The sequence below is a fragment of the Hirundo rustica genome, chromosome 28 (assembly GCF_015227805.2).
Source record: "Hirundo rustica isolate bHirRus1 chromosome 28, bHirRus1.pri.v3, whole genome shotgun sequence".
In the NCBI taxonomy this organism is placed as follows: domain Eukaryota; kingdom Metazoa; phylum Chordata; class Aves; order Passeriformes; family Hirundinidae; genus Hirundo; species Hirundo rustica.
In genome coordinates, this window is record NC_053477.1 from 4,885,367 (window position 1) to 4,902,468 (window position 17,102).

General features: G+C 61.1%; 2 protein-coding genes across 2 annotated transcripts; one reads left to right on the plus strand and one right to left on the minus strand.

Annotated features, from left to right (window-relative positions):
- Positions 1-804: 804 nt before the first annotated feature.
- Positions 805-14,071, plus strand: PLEKHA2 (pleckstrin homology domain containing A2). The gene is made up of 12 exons (XM_040087914.2): positions 805-870; positions 3,664-3,827; positions 4,187-4,243; positions 5,635-5,683; positions 5,811-5,908; positions 7,941-8,087; positions 9,863-10,000; positions 10,112-10,180; positions 10,310-10,380; positions 10,925-10,988; positions 11,244-11,321; positions 11,433-14,071. Exons 2-12 carry the CDS (start codon positions 3,687-3,689, stop codon positions 11,772-11,774), a joined length of 1,254 nt encoding a protein of 417 aa, XP_039943848.1. The 5' UTR covers positions 805-870; positions 3,664-3,686; the 3' UTR covers positions 11,775-14,071.
- An 883-nt stretch (positions 14,072-14,954) lies between these two features.
- TM2D2 (TM2 domain containing 2) lies at positions 14,955-16,138 on the minus strand. Its single transcript, XM_040087767.1, has 4 exons — positions 15,917-16,138; positions 15,742-15,829; positions 15,548-15,663; positions 14,955-15,434 (listed from the first exon to the last, which is right to left on the minus strand). The coding sequence occupies exons 1-4, from the start codon at positions 16,102-16,104 to the stop codon at positions 15,221-15,223; spliced, it is 606 nt and encodes a 201-aa protein (XP_039943701.1). The 5' UTR covers positions 16,105-16,138; the 3' UTR covers positions 14,955-15,220.
- Between the last annotated feature and the right edge of the window lie 964 nt (positions 16,139-17,102).

The window sequence follows — 17,102 nt, forward strand, 5'->3', positions numbered from 1 at the left end:
TGCCCCGGGCTCCGGCGGGTCACAAGGGCTGCAAGAGCCGCCTCGGTATAAAAATACCCCGCGGAACAGTTTAGTCTCTGCTAGGGGAGGGATGGGAGAGGGGGGGCAGCGGCGGCCGGGCAGGGCTCGAGACCTCCAGGATGCCGGGAGCAGCGTGGGACGGACACGGGTTGCGGGTGTCCGTGACCAGATCCCTGCCTACCCTCGGCGGTGGCAGCGCCGGCATCGGTTTCACCCGCGCCGGGAGAAAGTGCTTCGGGGCCAGATGGAGTTTCGGAGAGAAAGTGGGGCTTCCCCTGGGTGGCACGGGGGAGGCAGCGGGGGTTTCCTGCTCCCAAATCCACCCTGAGCTCACTCCAGCAGCAGCTTTCCCAAGAGATGCTCCGGCAGGAGCCGCGACCCGAGCTGGGCGGCTCGTGTCCATCAGCGCCAGCCTCAGGCACAGACCGAGCGGGTTCGTGTCGGGTCTGGGGGGATTCACCGGGGGGGCCCCGAGCCTGGGGCTGGGCGGCGGGGGGACGGCACCGGGCCGCCCCTCCCCTCCCCGAGGCTCAGCCCCCGCGGCGATCGCCCGGGGCCGCGGCAGGTGCGCGGGACGGACACGGACGGACGGACGGACGACGACGGGACGGAGGGACGGACACCGACCCCCCGCCCCGCGGAGCCGCCCCGCGCCCCGCACTCACATCCGGGGCCGGGTTTGCTAATGACAGACGTAATTAACCCGGAAAGAAGCGACGGCGGAGCCAGGGGCACACCCCCTCCGCCGCCCGTCCGTCCGTCCGTCCTCCTCCCAGCGCTGCAGCCCCGGCTCGCCGCCCCCGCCGGCCCCGGCCATGCGCGGGGCGCGCAGCCCAGGGACGCCGCGGGGTAAGTGCGGGGGAGACACGCGTGTCCGCGGAGCCGCCCGCGAGCAGCGCGGGCTCTCGGGGGACCCCGGGGGCGGGCTGGGAGCCCTCGCTGCCCCGTCCCCATCCTCCCTCCGGCCCCTTCCCCCGAGCCCCCGGGCCGCAGCCTGGGAGCGGCTGGAGGCCTCCGTGCCCCACGGCTCCGTGCCCCACGGCTCCGTGCCCCTGTCCCTGGCGGAGCTCCGGCACCCGCAGCTGCATCGTCCGTGCCAGGGCTGGAGTCGAGCCCTGGCGGTGCGAGCGGCTTCTGCCCGACGGTTCCCGCACAGAAGTGTCGGGGACAGCGGAGCGGGGCAGCGAGGGGCTCTGCCAGGAGCGGAGGGGTCCCCGTGGGAGCTCCGGAAATGCTGCAGGCATCGTCCTCGCCGAAAGCCTGCGGGGTTGGAGGCGGGCGTGTGGCGGGGATCGGGTTTGCAGCTCTGCTGTGCGTTCTCCGACTCTTTGTGGCGGATGAAGAGCGGTGTGCAGCCTCCTCCCAACAGGTTGATAGTTTGGTTAAGGCAAATATCTGGGAGTAGTAGGAGCGAGTTGCTGGGCGCTGCCTCCCCCGTCTGTCCCGTGGGTCGGAACAGACCCGTGAGCACCGGCAGCTCCTCTGCAAGGGCAGGTGAGAGGAAGTGCTGCTGCAGCCGCTGCGCTCAGCGGCGCAGGGCTCCGGGCATCGCAGGCCCCGCTCCTCCTGCGATGGACCAGGACATTCCATCCTGCACCGGGCGGTGTGAGACAGCAGGAGGAGGATGCTGCCCGCAGGTGCGATGGGTGCGCGGAGGGAGCGCCGAGGAGCCGCATGCACAGCTGTGATGCTCCAAATGTCACAGCTCTCCCGTGGCCTCGCGTTTTTCTGCCGCGGTGCTCCTGGCTTGCTCCTGTGGCTGTAGCTCTGCCGGGACGGAGCAGGGCACAGGAGCTGTGATGGTGCAGTGGCACCCGGAGGTGCTTCCTGGAAAGTCTGGCTGTGCCGCTGCCCACGAGGCCTCTGAGCCAGCCGCGGCTGCAGAGGGGCAATGGGCGCTGCAAGGACGGTGCCCTGCACCTCCTGCCTCTCCCTGGGGAGCACTTCCCTTTTTCTCGGGCAGGCGAGGGGGTGGTTTTGCTCCAAACCTTCTGCAGCCAGGTTGCTTGCCAGGTCATTCACCGAGTCAGGAAGGGGGTGTCTTCTTTGGTGAGATACTGTGACTGAAAAAGCTGGAGAGTCAGTTGCTTCAGAGGTAGGAAAGAGTCCTGGAAGTCTCTGGTACACTTCACAGGAAAATTGAGCATTTTCTGGGCTTCCTGAGCAGCGCCCCACATGTTAGCACAGCTGGAGAAGCTACTTTTATCATTTTGATATGGAAAAGTGCAGTTCTTGGTGGCTCCAAAGAGACCATTTGCATCCTGTGGGCAGTGGGATGTGAGGGGACAGGAACCCGGCTGACTTGGGGCAGAGCGTGGAGCATTCCCAGTCTCCTCTGCCCAGAGGTTTGTGCATCTCCAAGAGCAGCCGGGGTGTGCACAGAAGGGCCGAGCTGGTTTGGGGGCTCCCAGATGAGCCTGTGGTAATGAAGGATGGTGGTGGTGGGACATGGACACTCCCAGGAGGTGTCCCATGGGGTTGGGGCTCGTCTCTGTGCTGCCTGTGGCACATTCTGCTCCTTCCTCAGCCGTCTCCTAAGCAGAAATCTCTAGACCTTTGTTGTCAGCAGAAGGAAGGGTTTATGAGGTCTGGTCTGAATGTGTTGGTGAGGTTGAAGGTACCTTGGGATTGGTTTTCCATGTGCTTCCCCACTGCAAAAATAACCCCACAAGAAAGCAGTGAGACTTGAAGTGCCCACAGGAACCCTTGTGTTGTTGGTCTAAAATAACCTCCCCCCCTGCAGCAGCATGGTCCCCGTGAGCCAAGCCCCGGTCCCCATCTCTGAAACACTGGTGATGAGCTGAGATCCTGACAGCAGGTTGATTTGTTTTCTGCCTCCTCTACCTTTGCAGCTGCACCCCGGCTCTTGCGCAACCCTCGCCCCCCGGGCCCCGCTCCACTGCAGCTCAAAAATAGTATTTCCTCCTTTTCTGCATGAGTTCTTTTATTTGTGCAGCTCTGCTTCTGGCACCTGCGTGATCACCACTCTCCTGCCAGACAAACCACACTGGCTTCGCTCACATCCTTTGGGTAACGGCTGCTCTCATCCCTGCGCTCCGGCCCGTGCCGTGGGGAGAGGGCTCTGCCCGGGCCGTGGGACGTGTCCTGCCCACGGGGCTCCGGGGGCTGCTCCTGCTCCCCACACCGGGCTGGAAGTGATGGCAGCGTTCCCACTGCAGCCAAGGGGCAGTGCTGGGGAGGGTCCTACCCCTGGCGGACCTGGGGACGCAGTGTGGCCCTGCTGTGGTGGGTCATTGTTTTCCCTGCTGACTCGACATCCTGGCTGCGCAGATTTTCTGCTGGAGTTGCAGATTGTTCCCCGTTTCCTGGGAGTGTGCTCGGGCCCTCTCTAGGACGCTGCTTTGGGATTATTTTTTGCCACAGTTCTCAGGGATCTGGTGTCTCATGTCCGACCCTTTGTGGCTACTTTGTCCTCTCCCATGGGGTTTGGTGGCTCTTGGGGCTGGGAGTGAGGGGTTGGTGAGTTGTCCCTCCCATATCCCTCTGGAGAGCTCGGCTCTGGCTGAGTGACTGCGCTGGCATCCTGGAACAGCTGCTGGGATGGGTTCGTGCCCACGGATGCAGGAGCATCTCCATGGGGAGCAGACCACCCACCTCTCCCTGCCTGCCCCCACTGCACAGGGTGATGCCAGAAGGAGCCCGGCATGCCGTACCTGGACCGACAGAACCGTATCTGCGGGTTCCTGGACATTGAGGAAAATGAGACCTGTGGGAAGTTCCTGCGGAGGTATTTCATCCTGGACACCCAGGCCAACCACCTCCTGTGGTACATGGACAATCCTCAGGTACGCACACGTCCATAAAGATGTCAGTGAGTCCGCAGGCACATCCCAGCCTCCCTGGAGCAGGCATCTCCTCCGGGTCTCCCCAGGTCCCTGCCTGCTGTGTCAGAGTGTCCCGTGGCTGAGTGTGGCCACGACCAGGCTCCAGCCCTTCTGTGACCTCTGTGGTTCCCAGGACTGTCCCAAGGAGCACAGCAGGGCTGGTCCCACTGTTGAGGGGTCTGAGCTGAGCCAGGTGTGGGAGAGGGAAGTGGCTGAGGGTGGCAGCTGCTGCCTGACCCCAAGGGCACAAACGACAGGCTGGATTGCCCCCGCCACCTTCTCCCTGTCATTTACCTCCCACTGCTCATTCTGTGTTGCAGAACCTGGCCATTGGAGCAGGTGCTGTCGGATCCCTGCAGCTGACCTATATCTCCAAGGTAATGTTGGGGTGGGGCAGAGGGAAGGTGAGTGCTCCCTGTTTTCCCCTCATCCCTGCGGCATTCCCGGGAGAGGCGATGGCTTGTCCTGGAAGCACCCCAGGCTGGGTCCTGGTCCTGCCTGAGCTCGTGACCATCTCCTGGGACAAAGCGGGGCTGTGGGAAGCAGGGAGGGACCCCACAGCACAAGGATCCCGGTGCTGGGGCCGTGTTCATCTTCAGCCCTGGACGGGCGCAGGATGGGGCGTGAGGCTGGGTTGCAGGAGGAAGAGGAACTGCTCTACTGTGAGGAAGGACACGCGGTGGCCAGGGCTGAGAGGGAACAGGAGCGTGGCATCGGGCCCAGGGCAGTGCTTCAGAAGCTCTCCCCTGTGCCCAGAGGGCAGAGCCCTGCAGGATGAGACCCTCTGGAAAGTCACTTGTGTGTTTTAGGGCTGTTACCCAGTCTGCAGGAATAGTGCAACAGCCAACCGCTGAGGCAGGGCCAGTGACTGAGAGTGCAGCTGTGGCTGTGAGTGGGGAGTGGAGCTGCCACCATCCTCCTCCAGCAAGTGGCCCCTCAGCTGCTCTGGGGAAGTGGGGGGCTTGTGGCCGCCACGGCAGGCGCATCTCAGCTTTATCCTGGAGCTGGATATAGCGTTGGACAGATCTTTCTGTTCCTGCTGAATCATGATTTATAAATTAAGCGCAGATGAAGCAATGCTGGGAGGCTGAGCCTTCCCCATTTTGGAAAGAGCCTCACAAATTATATAGGTTTTAGTTGAAATGAAAATTGCTGCAGGACAGCACTTGGTCACAAACTGCGGGGTTGGGTTCTGTCAGTGGCTGGAACTACCAACAGGAAATATACCAGAAAAATGGAGGTTTGCTTGAGAAAACATATTTAAAGCATTATGGACTGGCTTTGAAGGAGGAGGACTGTCAGAATAAATACTCCATGGATGCTGTTTGTGGAGCCTCAAGGAATATTATTCTTACATAAATGATTCCTACTCTTCAGGGAAAAACCACCGCTATTTTCCCTCAATTCTCTTAATTGCTGTGGAGAGTGACTGTGTTAATCCAGAAGAATGCGTGTTTTCAGGTCCTTTGAAAGCTTTCTGTCCTGTGCTGGCAGCTCAGCCAGTGCCTGAGGGGATGCAGGGGATGATGGCTCCACGCTGACCTTCCCTGGGACTGGCGCGGTGCTGCTCTGATGGGGGCCAGGTCCCTTCAGCTGGCACAGCTGAGCTGTAGCTCGAGCTCTTTGTGTGTGGGTCCTGCTCAGGACCTGTCCGGGGCGGCAGAGCCCTGGCAGGGAGCAGGGTGGGTGGGTGGAAACCTGCAGCTCTTGTGCCCACCATTGCCACGTGCTGTTACCTCTGATTTTTCCCTGCCTTGCTCTGTCACAGGTCAGCGTTGCCACCCCGAAACAGAAGCCTAAAACTCCGTTCTGCTTTGGTGAGTGGGTGGGATCTTGGTGGGCTCTGCGGGGGGACAGACTGCCACAGGGAGCTGCAGTGTGGGTGCCTGCCCCCTGAATCCTTCTGGCTGCTGCCAGCTCTCCTTGTTCCTCCCCTCCCTGCAGTTATCAACGCTCTGTCCCAGCGCTATTTCTTGCAAGCCAGTGACCAAAAGGACCTGCAGGACTGGGTGGAGGCACTGAACAAGGCCAGTAAGATCACGGTAGGTTACTCAATGCTCTTCTCAATTGTTCCTTCCACCATCCCCAGGGATCCTTATGGTTGTGGTTTATTGTGCATCTTCCTTCGCCCTCCCAGCCCAGCTGTGGGGGACAGCAGCTGTGCCCCAGGAAGGTCCTGTTGGAGCTGTCCACATCCCCTCTGCTCCAGGCCCTCCTCCTCCTGCTGGGATGTGGCCCAGCCAGCTCCTCACTGTGGCTGTCAAAGGGTGCCTTTATTGTGCTTGAATAACTTATTTATTCAATTTTTATTCTTCCTGGAACGCCAGCTCTTGTGATGAGGCGCAGCGAATGCCCTGCGCTGTGGGGCATGGCAAGGCAGGCTGTGCCTGCATCCACAGGGGTTCATCTGCCATCTCCTCTCATTTCCTGGTGTGCTCACAGAGCCGTGAGCTGATGGTCACTGACCCAGTCCCTCGCAGAGCCTGAGCTCCGCAGCTGCCCGGCGCTCCCGGCACTGGGAGCTGTGCCCCGTCCCTCCCTGGCTGCCCCGTCCCTCCCCAGCAGCTCCGTCCCTCCCTGGGTGCCCCGTCCCTCCCCGGCTGCCCTGTCCCTCCCTGGCTGCCCCGTCCCTCCCCAGCAGCTCCGTCCCTCCCTGGGTGCCCTGTCCCTCCCTGGGTGCCCTGTCCCTCCCCGGCTGCCCCGTCCCTCCCCGGCTGCCCCGTCCCTCCCTGGGTGCCCTGTCCCTCCCTGTCCTCGGGCTGGGGGTAGCGCTCAGCTGGCACCGGGGGATTGGGAGCTCCTGGATGGGGGATCCCTGTGAAAGGGCTGGGGGCTTCTGCTGAGCTGCAGTGAGCAGTGGGGCCAGTGCATGACGTGAGCAGAGTTTTACTAGGTCGTGCACTGATGCGTGTTGTTTATGGTGTGTAAACTAAATGTAAGGAAAAATCATGTAAACAGTTTGATTGAGGCCTATCCATGAGTTTTTGTTCTTTAAAATCCCTGGAGTGCCATATTGTTGTCTCTGTGGGAAACTCATCTGCGAGACCAGACCTAGCTCATATTTTCTTTCTTTCTCTGCAAATACATTGTGTGACAGCCTTTGCACCTGCAGCCACCAGGCTGCTCTGGCTCGTGCCTTCTCTTTCTGGGTCCAGCTGATATTGGCCACAGTCTCCACCGCCGGAGCTGGCCAGAGCTGTAGCAGAGCCTGCCTGGGCTCTGTGTCTGGGTGTAGTCTGCAGCTTCCTCCAGGGTCGCTGCCTCTGGGCAGCCTGCAGGGCAGAGGATTCTGCCAGGCTGGCACAGGCGGGAGCTGGGGTGACAGGAGAATGAGATGCATCTTCTGCTTCTGCAAGAAACCGTGGTGATTTCCGTGCCCTGATTTTGGCCAGCCCTTCCCGACTCTGGCTGAGCCCCAGCTGGCCGACCGGCTCATCCAGCCCTGCAGGGAGTTGTCACAGCCTGGCTGGGAAACGCAGGGCTCCCGGGATGTGGCTGCGCTGCCACTCTGCCCTGCTCTGGGGGAAGGGGGTGGCGTTAGGGTTGGGAAGGGAAGCTCGGACACTTCCCTTTCTGCCCAGAGCCAGGTGCCAGAGGGAAGGAGCTGGGAAGGGAAGGGGGAGGCTGACGGTGCTGGGAGCCGTGTTGCTGCACCCCAGCCTCTGCCCAGGGGTGCGGGGCCGCTCACGGGGGCCACCGGCAGCGCCGGGGTCACGGCAGTGCCCGGCTGTCGCTGCGGCTCGGCCTCGTTAGCCAGACCCCGCTCCTCATTAAGCCTGGCCGTAAGTGGAGCGGGGACAATTAAAGGAGCAAGTGTCCCACAAACTCACTGAGCTGCAGAGGCAAATCGCAGGCGCCTGTGAAGGGACGCTTAATCACTGAGCCCCTCTCATCTCTGCTCTGGGTGTCTCCTGCCTCCCAGGGGTTCCACACCCTCCCTAACTGCGGTGCTTGGCCAGGAGGTGTTTTGTAAAGGGATGTTGCTGCCTTGGACAGGGATGGGGTGCCCAGTGCAGGTGTGGGGATGCCCAGCATGGGCACCCTGTGCCCCTCATCCCTTCCTTTCTCCCACAGGTGCCAAAGGGTGGCAGTGTCCCCCCGGCCACGGAAATCACGAAGCCGCCGGTGGTGCCCCAGGCCCAGGAGAGGAAGCCCCAGGTGGCCTACAAAACTGAGATCGTTGGGGGGGTAGTGGTCCACACACCCATCTCCATCAACCAGGTGAGCTGGCTTGCACTTCTGTTTCTGGAAGGAGTGTGCCTGCAAACCCTTCCCGCTGCAGGTAGAAGTGGCTGCTCCGAGCACCCCGGACACCTCTGCTTTGTCTCGCTCTGAAGTGTGATGAGACGAGTGGGTGTGAGGAGGAGGAGGCCGTGAATCTGCTCAGCTTCCTGGCCATGGCCATCCACCCACGTGTCCTGGGTGCATGTTCCCCCTGGAGGTGCCCAGGGCAGAGGGAGGCTGTGCCCCGTGTCCCCACCCAGGGTCTGTCCCGGGGGGTGGCTGGCACCGCCGCCCGTGGCTCTGCCTCCCCTTCCCTGGCACGCAGCTGGGTGTGCACGTGGCCATCAGCGGCTGCCACCTTTGGGCACTCGTCCATCTCTGGGCCTCACTTCAGCTCTTATCAGTGGCAGCGCTAAAAATAGAGTGGGGAATCAGATCATTGCAGCAGTTTCTGCGGGCAGATGCTTTTAACACTTCCCTGGCCGCAGGTTTTGGCAGAATGCAGAGGTGCACTGAGGGCTGTGGGGCACAGAGGGGTTTTTTGGAGGTGGTGCATCAGCTGTCAGAATATTTCCGTGCTCTTGCTGCTTCCCCCGTGTGAAATGTCCATTCCCCTGCTGCAGCTTCCTGGGCGTGTCCGTGGTTTCCTGGCTGTGCCCCAGCCGGTGCTGCTGCGGGATCGCAGTGGGGAGTCCCACGCCCTGGCTGCACCCCAGGCCAGCCAGGAGCATCTCCCCAGCTCCTGGGCGTGTGACACTCCCGGCTGCAGGAGCGTCCTCACCTCTGGCTTTGGACGCCACATCTGTAACCCGGCAGAGCTGGCGCGGCCCTGGGGCGTGGGTGGCGTCCCCATCCCTGCCGTGCTGCAGCTCTGCTCTCCAGAGGGGCTGGGCGGCACTTTGGGGCCAGACAAAGAGCTGTGTGTGTGTTCTGGGGACACCGAAGCAGCTGTGGCAGGTTTGCAGTCGCACCCCTGCAGCAGCCAGGGCCCCGCTGCCGTGGCAGTGCTCAAACCTCAGCCCTGCAGGAGGAAGGGCTTGGCGGGATGGGGAAGAGGCTGAGTGCAGAAGATGTCTCATCTCAGCCATCCCCTGTGCTGCTGGGGGGAAGGGAGGGCAGGGTCTGGCTCCTGGGGTGCACTGAGGTGGGTGCTGGGCACATGGTCATGACCCCTTTGTGCTCACAGCACTGAGCGCTGCACCTGGGGAGGGACGGCTCGAGGAGGCACAGCTTCCCTTCCTGAACTCCAAACATCCAAGTATCTCTGGGAGAACTTGGCTCTTAAAATGAGAACAGGACACCCTATGGCTTTTCTGAGCACTTTATTCCTGTGGTATATTGCCTTGTCCCGTTGGAAAGTATTCCTTTCTAACTTGTGTTTGTCTCGTGGTTCTTGTCCCCCTCATACCTTCCGTGGGGCAGTCGTGTCAGCTCTTCGTGCATGAGCCGGGCAGATGAGCTCTATGACCTCCCCTGCTGCAGGGGATTATCGTCAGCACCCAAACTGCTCTTCTGCAGCCCTTCTGATTTCTTGTTTTTAACCCAAAAGGGTCAGCAGTACCAGGGCAGCAGCCCAGGAAGCTGCACACGATGAGAGAACGTCAGCTCTGGGCTCTGGCTCGTTCCCCTGCCCATGTCCAGCGCTGCCACGAGCCCTTGGCTCGCACACTTCACCCAGGGCTTGTGTCAGCGGCTTTTCCCTGTAACCAGGTGTCCCACCTCCCTGCAGGGATGCCCTGCTGCTCACGGCGACTCTGTTCTCTCCGCTGCAGGACGGCGGGGAGGGTGGCGAGGCGGCCGCCCACCCTCTGCTGCGGCGCTCGCAGAGCTACATCCCGCCCTCAGCCGCCCGGCCGCCCGTCGGCCCGGCCCCGCTCAAGAGCGGCTTCTGCGTCAAGCAGGGCAACGTGGTGAGTGCTGCCCTTCCCCGCAGCCTGCGCCGCTCCGGGGATGCTCTGCGTGCAGGACCTCTGCAGAGAGGGGCAGGGCTGAGCGCCGAGCCGTTTCCTCCTCTTTTCCAGAGGAAGAGCTGGAAGCGGCGGTTCTTTGTCCTGGATGAGTTTTCCATCAGTTACTACAAGTGTGAGCAGGTGAGCAGCTCCCCCGGGACGCCGAGCAGGGCTCTGGCACCGCTGCTGTGCTGGTGCAGGGGCCTCTGGGGAGGCACATCCCAGCCCGGGGCCAGCCAAGCCCACCACTGTCTCCTGTCGCCTCTGCAGGACAAGGAACCTTTGCGGTCGATTCTCTTGAAAGATGTTTCCAAGACCCACGAGTGCCTGGTCAAGTCTGGGTAATGCTCCCACCCACGTTTCCCTGCCGTGGCCCCAGGCTGGCTCAGGCCAGAGCAGCCAGTGGGAGCTTGGGCTGCTCCAGCTGCCCGTGGGAAGCAGCTCTCGAGGTGTTTGCCTTAAACTAGCCCAGGCGGCTGCAGCGTCTCGGGAACAAGTTATTGCAGCAAACACTGATAAAATCAAAGTAACCTAAAGACTTGCAATGGAAAATAACCTAAGAAAAAAAACCTCTTCAGCTAAAGTAAAAATATAATGTATGAATGCATCGCTGAACTGTTTATTCTAATAAATAAGTAATAGTGAGCTGATATTTAAAATGAGCTGGGAGTGCAGTGGATTATGGTGGGGAGGGCAGGGTGATGGTAGAGCTGTAGGTTCTGGCTGAAGCTCTCTGGGGCTCTGCACTCTTCTCAGAATTCCCATGAGATCCGAGGTTTGCCTCCAATGCGTTCCTCCCCGGCACACTCCAGAGATGAAGATAAATCCAGAGTTTTTTCTGTCCTCGATGGCTGTTGGGGTGTGACTGTCTCTCTCTGTTTCCAGTGACCTCCTGATGCGAGACAACCTCTTTGAAATCATAACGAGCTCCAGGACCTTCTATGTCCAGGTGAGCAGCTGAGGCCGGGATGATTTTTGGGGCAGAAAGTTCAGCTCTTGAGAAACGAGCTGTTCCCCACAGCCCTTCAGCCGTGGCCACGAGCGGATGGGGCTGTAACACACGAGTGTGAGGGAGAACTGCGGGAGGATTCGTTTCTTCCTTGGGGTTATTTATAATGAGGCTGTTTGTGAGAGCAGGAGAAGGAGAGCTGAGCCTTGGGGATGCCAGGACAGCTGAGCCTCACTGGGGCTGCTGTGTTTGCAGGCAGACAGCCCCGAGGACATGCACAGCTGGATCCGGGCAATCACAGGGGCAGTCCAGGCCCTGAAAACCCGCCCCAGGGTAAGTCCTGTACTTTGTTTCATATTTAGTGTTGAAGGCAGGTTGTGCCAAAGTACGAAATCTTTATTTAGCGGATTCTCTAGCCAGCCTCGCTCTGCCCTGTCCTCGCAGGAGATGTCCTTTGTGAGATCCACCTCCGTGGCCAGGCCCGGGGGCTCCTCGGCCCCCTCCCAGCCGCGGCCGTCGGCGGAGGAGCGGCGAGCCTCGTGCAGGGGCCCCTCCGCGTCCTCCTGGCAGCCCTGGACGCCGGTGCCGCAGGCGGAGGGGCAGCGGCCGGCGCTGGGGCAGCGGCCAGCCCCGCTCAGGGTCTCGATGTTCGTGCCAGCGCTGGAGCAGGAGGGCACGGCCGCGCCCGGCACGCGCCTGCGGCACCGCTCGGAGCCACAGCAGCTCAAGGAGAAGCCGTTCGCCTTCGACCTGGATGATGAAAGTATCCGGACCTCCGATGTCTGACCAGGCACCCAGCTGCCCCCGGCGCCACACGCCGCCTCCCTGGCTGCCGGGGATCCCCGTGGGCAGTCTGGGGTGTGCCAGGTGGTCCCTTCCCTCCGGCACAGCCCTTCCCTGCCACGCAGGAGCCGTCTGGATGCACATCCTGAGCCCTGCTCTGCAGGGAGCAGGTCCCTGACTGCTCCTGCCCAGGCTTGGCCCCACTGGTTCCATGTCTCAGAAGATGCTTCCGGGCACTGCCACACTCGCTGTGCAGGGCAGGAGGTGCTGGGGACCTGTATGAGGGGACAGCTTCTGCAGTTGCATCATTTCCCCCACAAACCAGGTCTGGAGGAAGTGGCAAGAGGTCTTGTAGGCATGAGGGGGAGTGTGGCCTTTCTTGTGTTTGTGAAATGTTTTTCTCCCCTTTGATGCTGCTCAGATTCCCCAGGGCAGAGCTGGGACACGCCAGCCTGCAGCTGCCCACACAGGGGACTCACTGCAGCTTCCCCTCACGGTGACTTATTCCCTCAGAGACCAGCTCTTCCCACTGCCACACAAGGGTTTATCAGCAATCTGCTGGGTTTTAATTGTGTCTTTTTATACCTGTGGCTCCCGTTGAACCCAGCCTGGGCAGGTGCTCAACCCCTCCAAAGGCTTTGGGTGCTCCCTGAGCTCGAGCCGGGGCAGGCGGCTGGAGTGACAGTGGCTCCCAGGTGGGAGCATCCTCAGGTAAGGTGTCGGTTTTGCACTTGCACGCCTGAGCACAGAGACCCGTGCCAGATGGTGAAGGGCTTTTAGTAAAAAGCGATGAATACCGAGCACCTGATGGAAATGAGCAGACTTGTCCGGCCAACTCAGCCACTGCCTGCCCGAGATGGAAACCAGCAGGAGTTTCTAGAGCGATGCGAATCGTCATTTCCATAACCAAATGAGCTCCTGTAGGTGTGATAAATAGTGTGTAGAAAATCCAGGTGTTCCCTTGGCAGAGGGATCGTCTGATACCTTCACCCTGCAAGCGTGTGCAATCCCGGGGTGCCGAGCGAGAACTCGGCTTCCCTTTCACTTCCCTGGCCACGACACGTCCTCTGCTCCGCAAGCTCAGCCCAGTGTGTTCCCCAGGAGCAGAACATCTGGTTTTTCCCAGCCCTTTTGGGGCCTCCAGCTGTTTGCCAGCTGTGCCTCAGCCTGAGCCTTGATTAGCCTGACTGACCTTAACGCGATTCCTGTTGTACTTTCCTGCCTCAATCCCGTGGGGCTGCTGCGGGATGGGCACAGTAGAGGTACCTTTGTGCAGCTGGGGGAGGCAGGAATGGGTCCCCCAAGGGTCTCAAAGGGAATTGTGTGGAGATGCTGGAGAACATAGAGACTGTGAAAATGAGTGGGAATTGCTGCAAACGGTACAAGGCAAGTGTTAATATTATTTAATTGCAACTACCTAGATCCTGCTGTTCCTTTTTCTGCTCCTTTTTGCTTTATTTGCACTAGAGTTTGAAACTTTCATTTTTTTAGGCTGACTTGCTCTTTGGCTCCTAACATTGTTTCAAGAATGTTTTAGTAGTTTGGTAAGCCCATCCATCAGAGAGTCATAGCGTTCACTAACAGCGTTCTGATCTGTTTTGGAGAGCAGGGAATGCAGAGGGATGGTGCTTCTTTAGTGCAAGGCCTTGGAACCACAGACTTCTGAGTATTCCTGGTGCTTGGTAATTGCACAGTTTCCTCAGGCCTGGGAAGGTAAAGCTTGTTGCACAATTAAAGTTAATTATCCAGGAGCAGAAACTACCAGTGGCTCCAGCACTATTGCAACATTCCTCTTGCTCATTCCCACCCTCCTGCATCCCCAGGACAGCATACAGGCTGAAGGTGAGGTTCAAATAAGTGTGGAGCTCAGCTGGGCTCCAGGGCCGTCCATAACACAGTTGGTGTTGGGAGGGAGGGATTTCCCGGGGCTGGTGGATGCTGCCAGACCTTGATGGAGCCTTGTGGTTATTTTAAAGCAAACTGGTTTCCCCTCAGCCCTGCATTCGCTCCTGGCTCAGGCATGGCATGGACACATCCCCCTGGAGCTGCTCCCTCCTGGAGCGTGTGCTGTGGGGCTTTGCTGGGGGTGCTGCAGATTCGGGGTGCCTTGCAGGGACACTGGTGGGAGAGAGGGCTTTGTTATTCCTGCGTGGTTCCAGATGTTTCTGAAAGTGCTGGCTGGGGGTTCCAAGTGCTCTTAGGGCAATGCTCTGTCACTCCCGGGGTGGGGGTACCTGCCTGTAAATGCTGCAATGCCCTTTCTCCACGGTGTTTTTAAATAAAGAAGGAAATCCCAATTACTTTCCCAAGCTGTCCATTTGCACTGTGTATTTTGGGAAAGGGTTGCCGTGGGGTTGAGTGCTGTTCCCACCAGGGTGGGGGACAGAGTGCAGCAGCTGGGGAGATCCCAGAGCAGCGGTGGGTGCTCCCCATGCTCACCCTGCACAAGGGAGAGGCTCTGGGCTGGGGGGACAGTGCATGGTGAGGGCAGGGACATCACAGCTCCCTCTGCACCGAGGTCCCAGATGCTCCTGGGGAGGAGGGAAGCTGCTGGACCAAGGTCCTGCTGTGAGCTGGAGACACGGGAGCTGTTAATGACAGTGGGCTTTTGCACATGGATTATTTTTCTTTCTGGGTCGCTGCAGCATTTTTTCCCCTCCGTGGACTTTCCAGCCCTGCTGTTCTGCTGAGGAATGGCATTTTCAGGACAAAGCTGCCCCTGCTCCCCAGCTGAAGCTGCCAAACTGGGAGTGGGTGTTTGCTGTTCTATCTCAAATGTGACCGGACATTTGCATACACAGATTTTGTGTCTGGCCCTGGCTGGGACTTGTTGCAGCTTCCTTTTCCCATTTTATTCAGCCTGGTAAGTTTTAACCTGCAGCTGGTGGGGCTTCCTCTTTCGGGTGTGAGGTTCTTGCACCCTTTGGGTGCTGCAGGTGCCCTGTGCTGGGGCTGGAGCCAGAGGGGTGCCTGGCACACAGACAGGAGCTGCTCCTTGGCAGCTCTGGCCCTTTCCCAGCTCCCTGACTGCTCCCAGATGTTGGGTGGCCCATAACCCCAAGGTAACCAGGGCTCAGGACTCTGGGTTAATGGGGTGCCTGGAGGGGCTCAGGGATAGACCACGACCCCGTGACCTTCATCTCTGTGCGGCTGTGACTCTACTAATCCCCAAAGGACGTAGAGTCAGCTTCTTCCAGATTTTATTAATGTTTGTTTGACCCCCTGCGTTCGCAAGCTCTGATTTCTTAAACTGTCGCTATTTGCAGTGGGAAGCCAGATTATTTTAAACAAGCAAAATAGATTCTGAACAACTTTGTGTCCAAGGCTGGTACAGAGTCATTATCAAGAGTAACTGCTGTGCACCCTGAGTCACAGTTCTCTGAGTCCACGCTGTGCTGCGCAGAGCCTGGGCTGATGCTCAGAACGAGCAGGGCCAGCCCTGCCCCTCCTCAGTACACGGTGCACCAGTTGCTGCCATCACTGGGCATCAGCCCACCGGTGATCAGCAGAATCAGGTCCACAAACCACCAGATGCCCAGGCCCCCCAAGGTCAGCAGCTTCCCCACGGCGGTGCCAGTGTGGCCCAGGCAGAACCGATCCACTCCAAAGCATCCCAGGAAGAAGGAGTAGAGCAGAGTGGTGATGAAGTAGTGTCCCGTGTACCTGCGAGAGAAGATGCGGCGGGGTCAGGGAGCGTCACCCTTCCCCGCCGGACCAGCCCAGCTCCCTGGGGCGGCCCGGTCCAGAGGATGCGCGGGGGACAGGGACGCTCCTACTTGACGCAGGGCCGGCTGCCCCGCAGGAAGCTCCGCGGCTCGGCGCACTCGATGCCGTCCAGCGCTCGGCACTGCACGCGGGTGTGATCCACCTCGCCGTGGGCCTGTCCGCCGAACTGCGCCGGGGGCAGCGCTCAGCGCTCGGCGGGGCCGGGGCCGCCGGCACCGCGGCCCCCCCGCTCCCCCGCCCTCACCTTCACGCAGCCGTGGCCCAGCTCCTGCTGTGCCGTGGCGTTCCCGCCGTGGTCCACCGGCTCCTCGCACTCCACGAACTCATCGGGGCTGCGGGGAGGGAGCGGGTGATGAGGGCGGCCGGGCGGCCGCGCTGCCCCCCCGCCCCGCCCCGGCCCGGCCCGGCGCGGCGCTCACAGGTAGGTGCACAGGACGAGAGGCGCCCGCGGATCGCTGTAAGCCCAGGCGGCGGCGGGCGGCCCCGGCGGCAGCTCCCGGGGCTCGGTGTCGTTGTCCGGGAGGCCGCGGCCGTGCAGCAGCAGCAGGTTCCCGAGCAGGAGCGCGGCCTGCCCGCACAGCAGCGCATACCCCACGGGCGGCGCCATAGCGGCAACGCCGCCCCGCTCGGCCTCGGGCCGCGCCGCCCGCAGCCAATGGGTGCCCGCCGCCGGGCCGCCCGCAGCCAATGGGTGCCCGCCGCCGCACCGCCCCGCCGCCCGTAACCAATGGCCGCTCGCCGCTCGCGGCCGGTCAGGCGCAGAAAGCTGTGGCGGCGGCAGCGAAGGGCATGGTGGAGGGGGTGCGCGCCAGGCGAGGAGATGATTGGCTGTCGGGGAGGGCTGCGGCCAATGGGCGAGACCGAGGGGCGGGGCGCTGGGGCGGCGCGCGAGCTCCGCGGCTTGCGTCCCGGGGCCGAGCCCGGGGCCCAGGTGGGGCTCGGGGACCCCTTCCTCGGGTGGCGCCGCCGCGCTCCGGACCCTTATCGCCGGAGAAGGGCTCTCAGGGGTCTGTGTGGCCGGTAACGGGCAGCGGGGCGGCTCAGCGGCCACATCAGCGATGGATTCCGTCCGAGCTGGACGTTGTGCTGCGCGGCTCCCACCAGTGTCACTCCCGTCCTGTGGGAATGGGAGGCAGCCCAGGTTCGGGTGCACTTGTGCTCTTTTCCATAATAAATTGACTTCACTGAGCCATTCCCCGTGTCTGCCTTGATGTCGATTTAAGGGAGAATCTCTCCTATTTCAGCCGTGGGAGGGACAAAATGTCTGTGCTTGGATGTCAGGAAATCTCACTTGCAATGAGATTTTTCTCACTCCAATAGGTTTTCTCACTGTGCTTTATTCTAGTTACAAAGTCCGTGCTGGAGCCAGCAAACAGCCCCAATCCAGTGCTCGGTTCCGAGGTCTCGCCGTGCCGGGTCCCGGGGCCGTGCGGAGCCGTGCTGGGTCCCGGTGCCGTGCCGGGTCGCGGGGCCGTGCCGTGTCCCGGTGCCGTGCGGAGCCGTGCCGGGTCCCGGTGCCGTGCGGGGCCGTGCTGGGTCCCGGTGCCGTGCCGGGTCCCGGGGCCGTGCGGGGCCGTGCCGGCTCCCGGTGCCGTGCGGAGCCGT

Bases quoted from the DNA above. Each gene is read 5' to 3' on its own strand.
- TM2D2 (XM_040087767.1), bottom strand. From the start codon at position 16,104: ATGGCGCCGCCCGTGGGGTATGCGCTGCTGTGCGGGCAGGCCGCGCTC. The intron at 15,830-15,916 runs GTGAGCGCCGCG...CCCTCCCCGCAG, and splicing joins CTCGTCCTGTGCACCTACCT to CCCCGATGAGTTCGTGGAGT. The intron at 15,435-15,547 runs GTAGGAGCGTCC...CTTCTCTCGCAG, and splicing joins GGCAGCCGGCCCTGCGTCAA to GTACACGGGACACTACTTCA.
- PLEKHA2 (XM_040087914.2), top strand. From the start codon at position 3,687: ATGCCGTACCTGGACCGACAGAACCGTATCTGCGGGTTCCTGGACATT. The intron at 4,244-5,634 runs GTAATGTTGGGG...GCTCTGTCACAG, and splicing joins AGCTGACCTATATCTCCAAG to GTCAGCGTTGCCACCCCGAA. The intron at 10,181-10,309 runs GTGAGCAGCTCC...TCGCCTCTGCAG, and splicing joins GTTACTACAAGTGTGAGCAG to GACAAGGAACCTTTGCGGTC.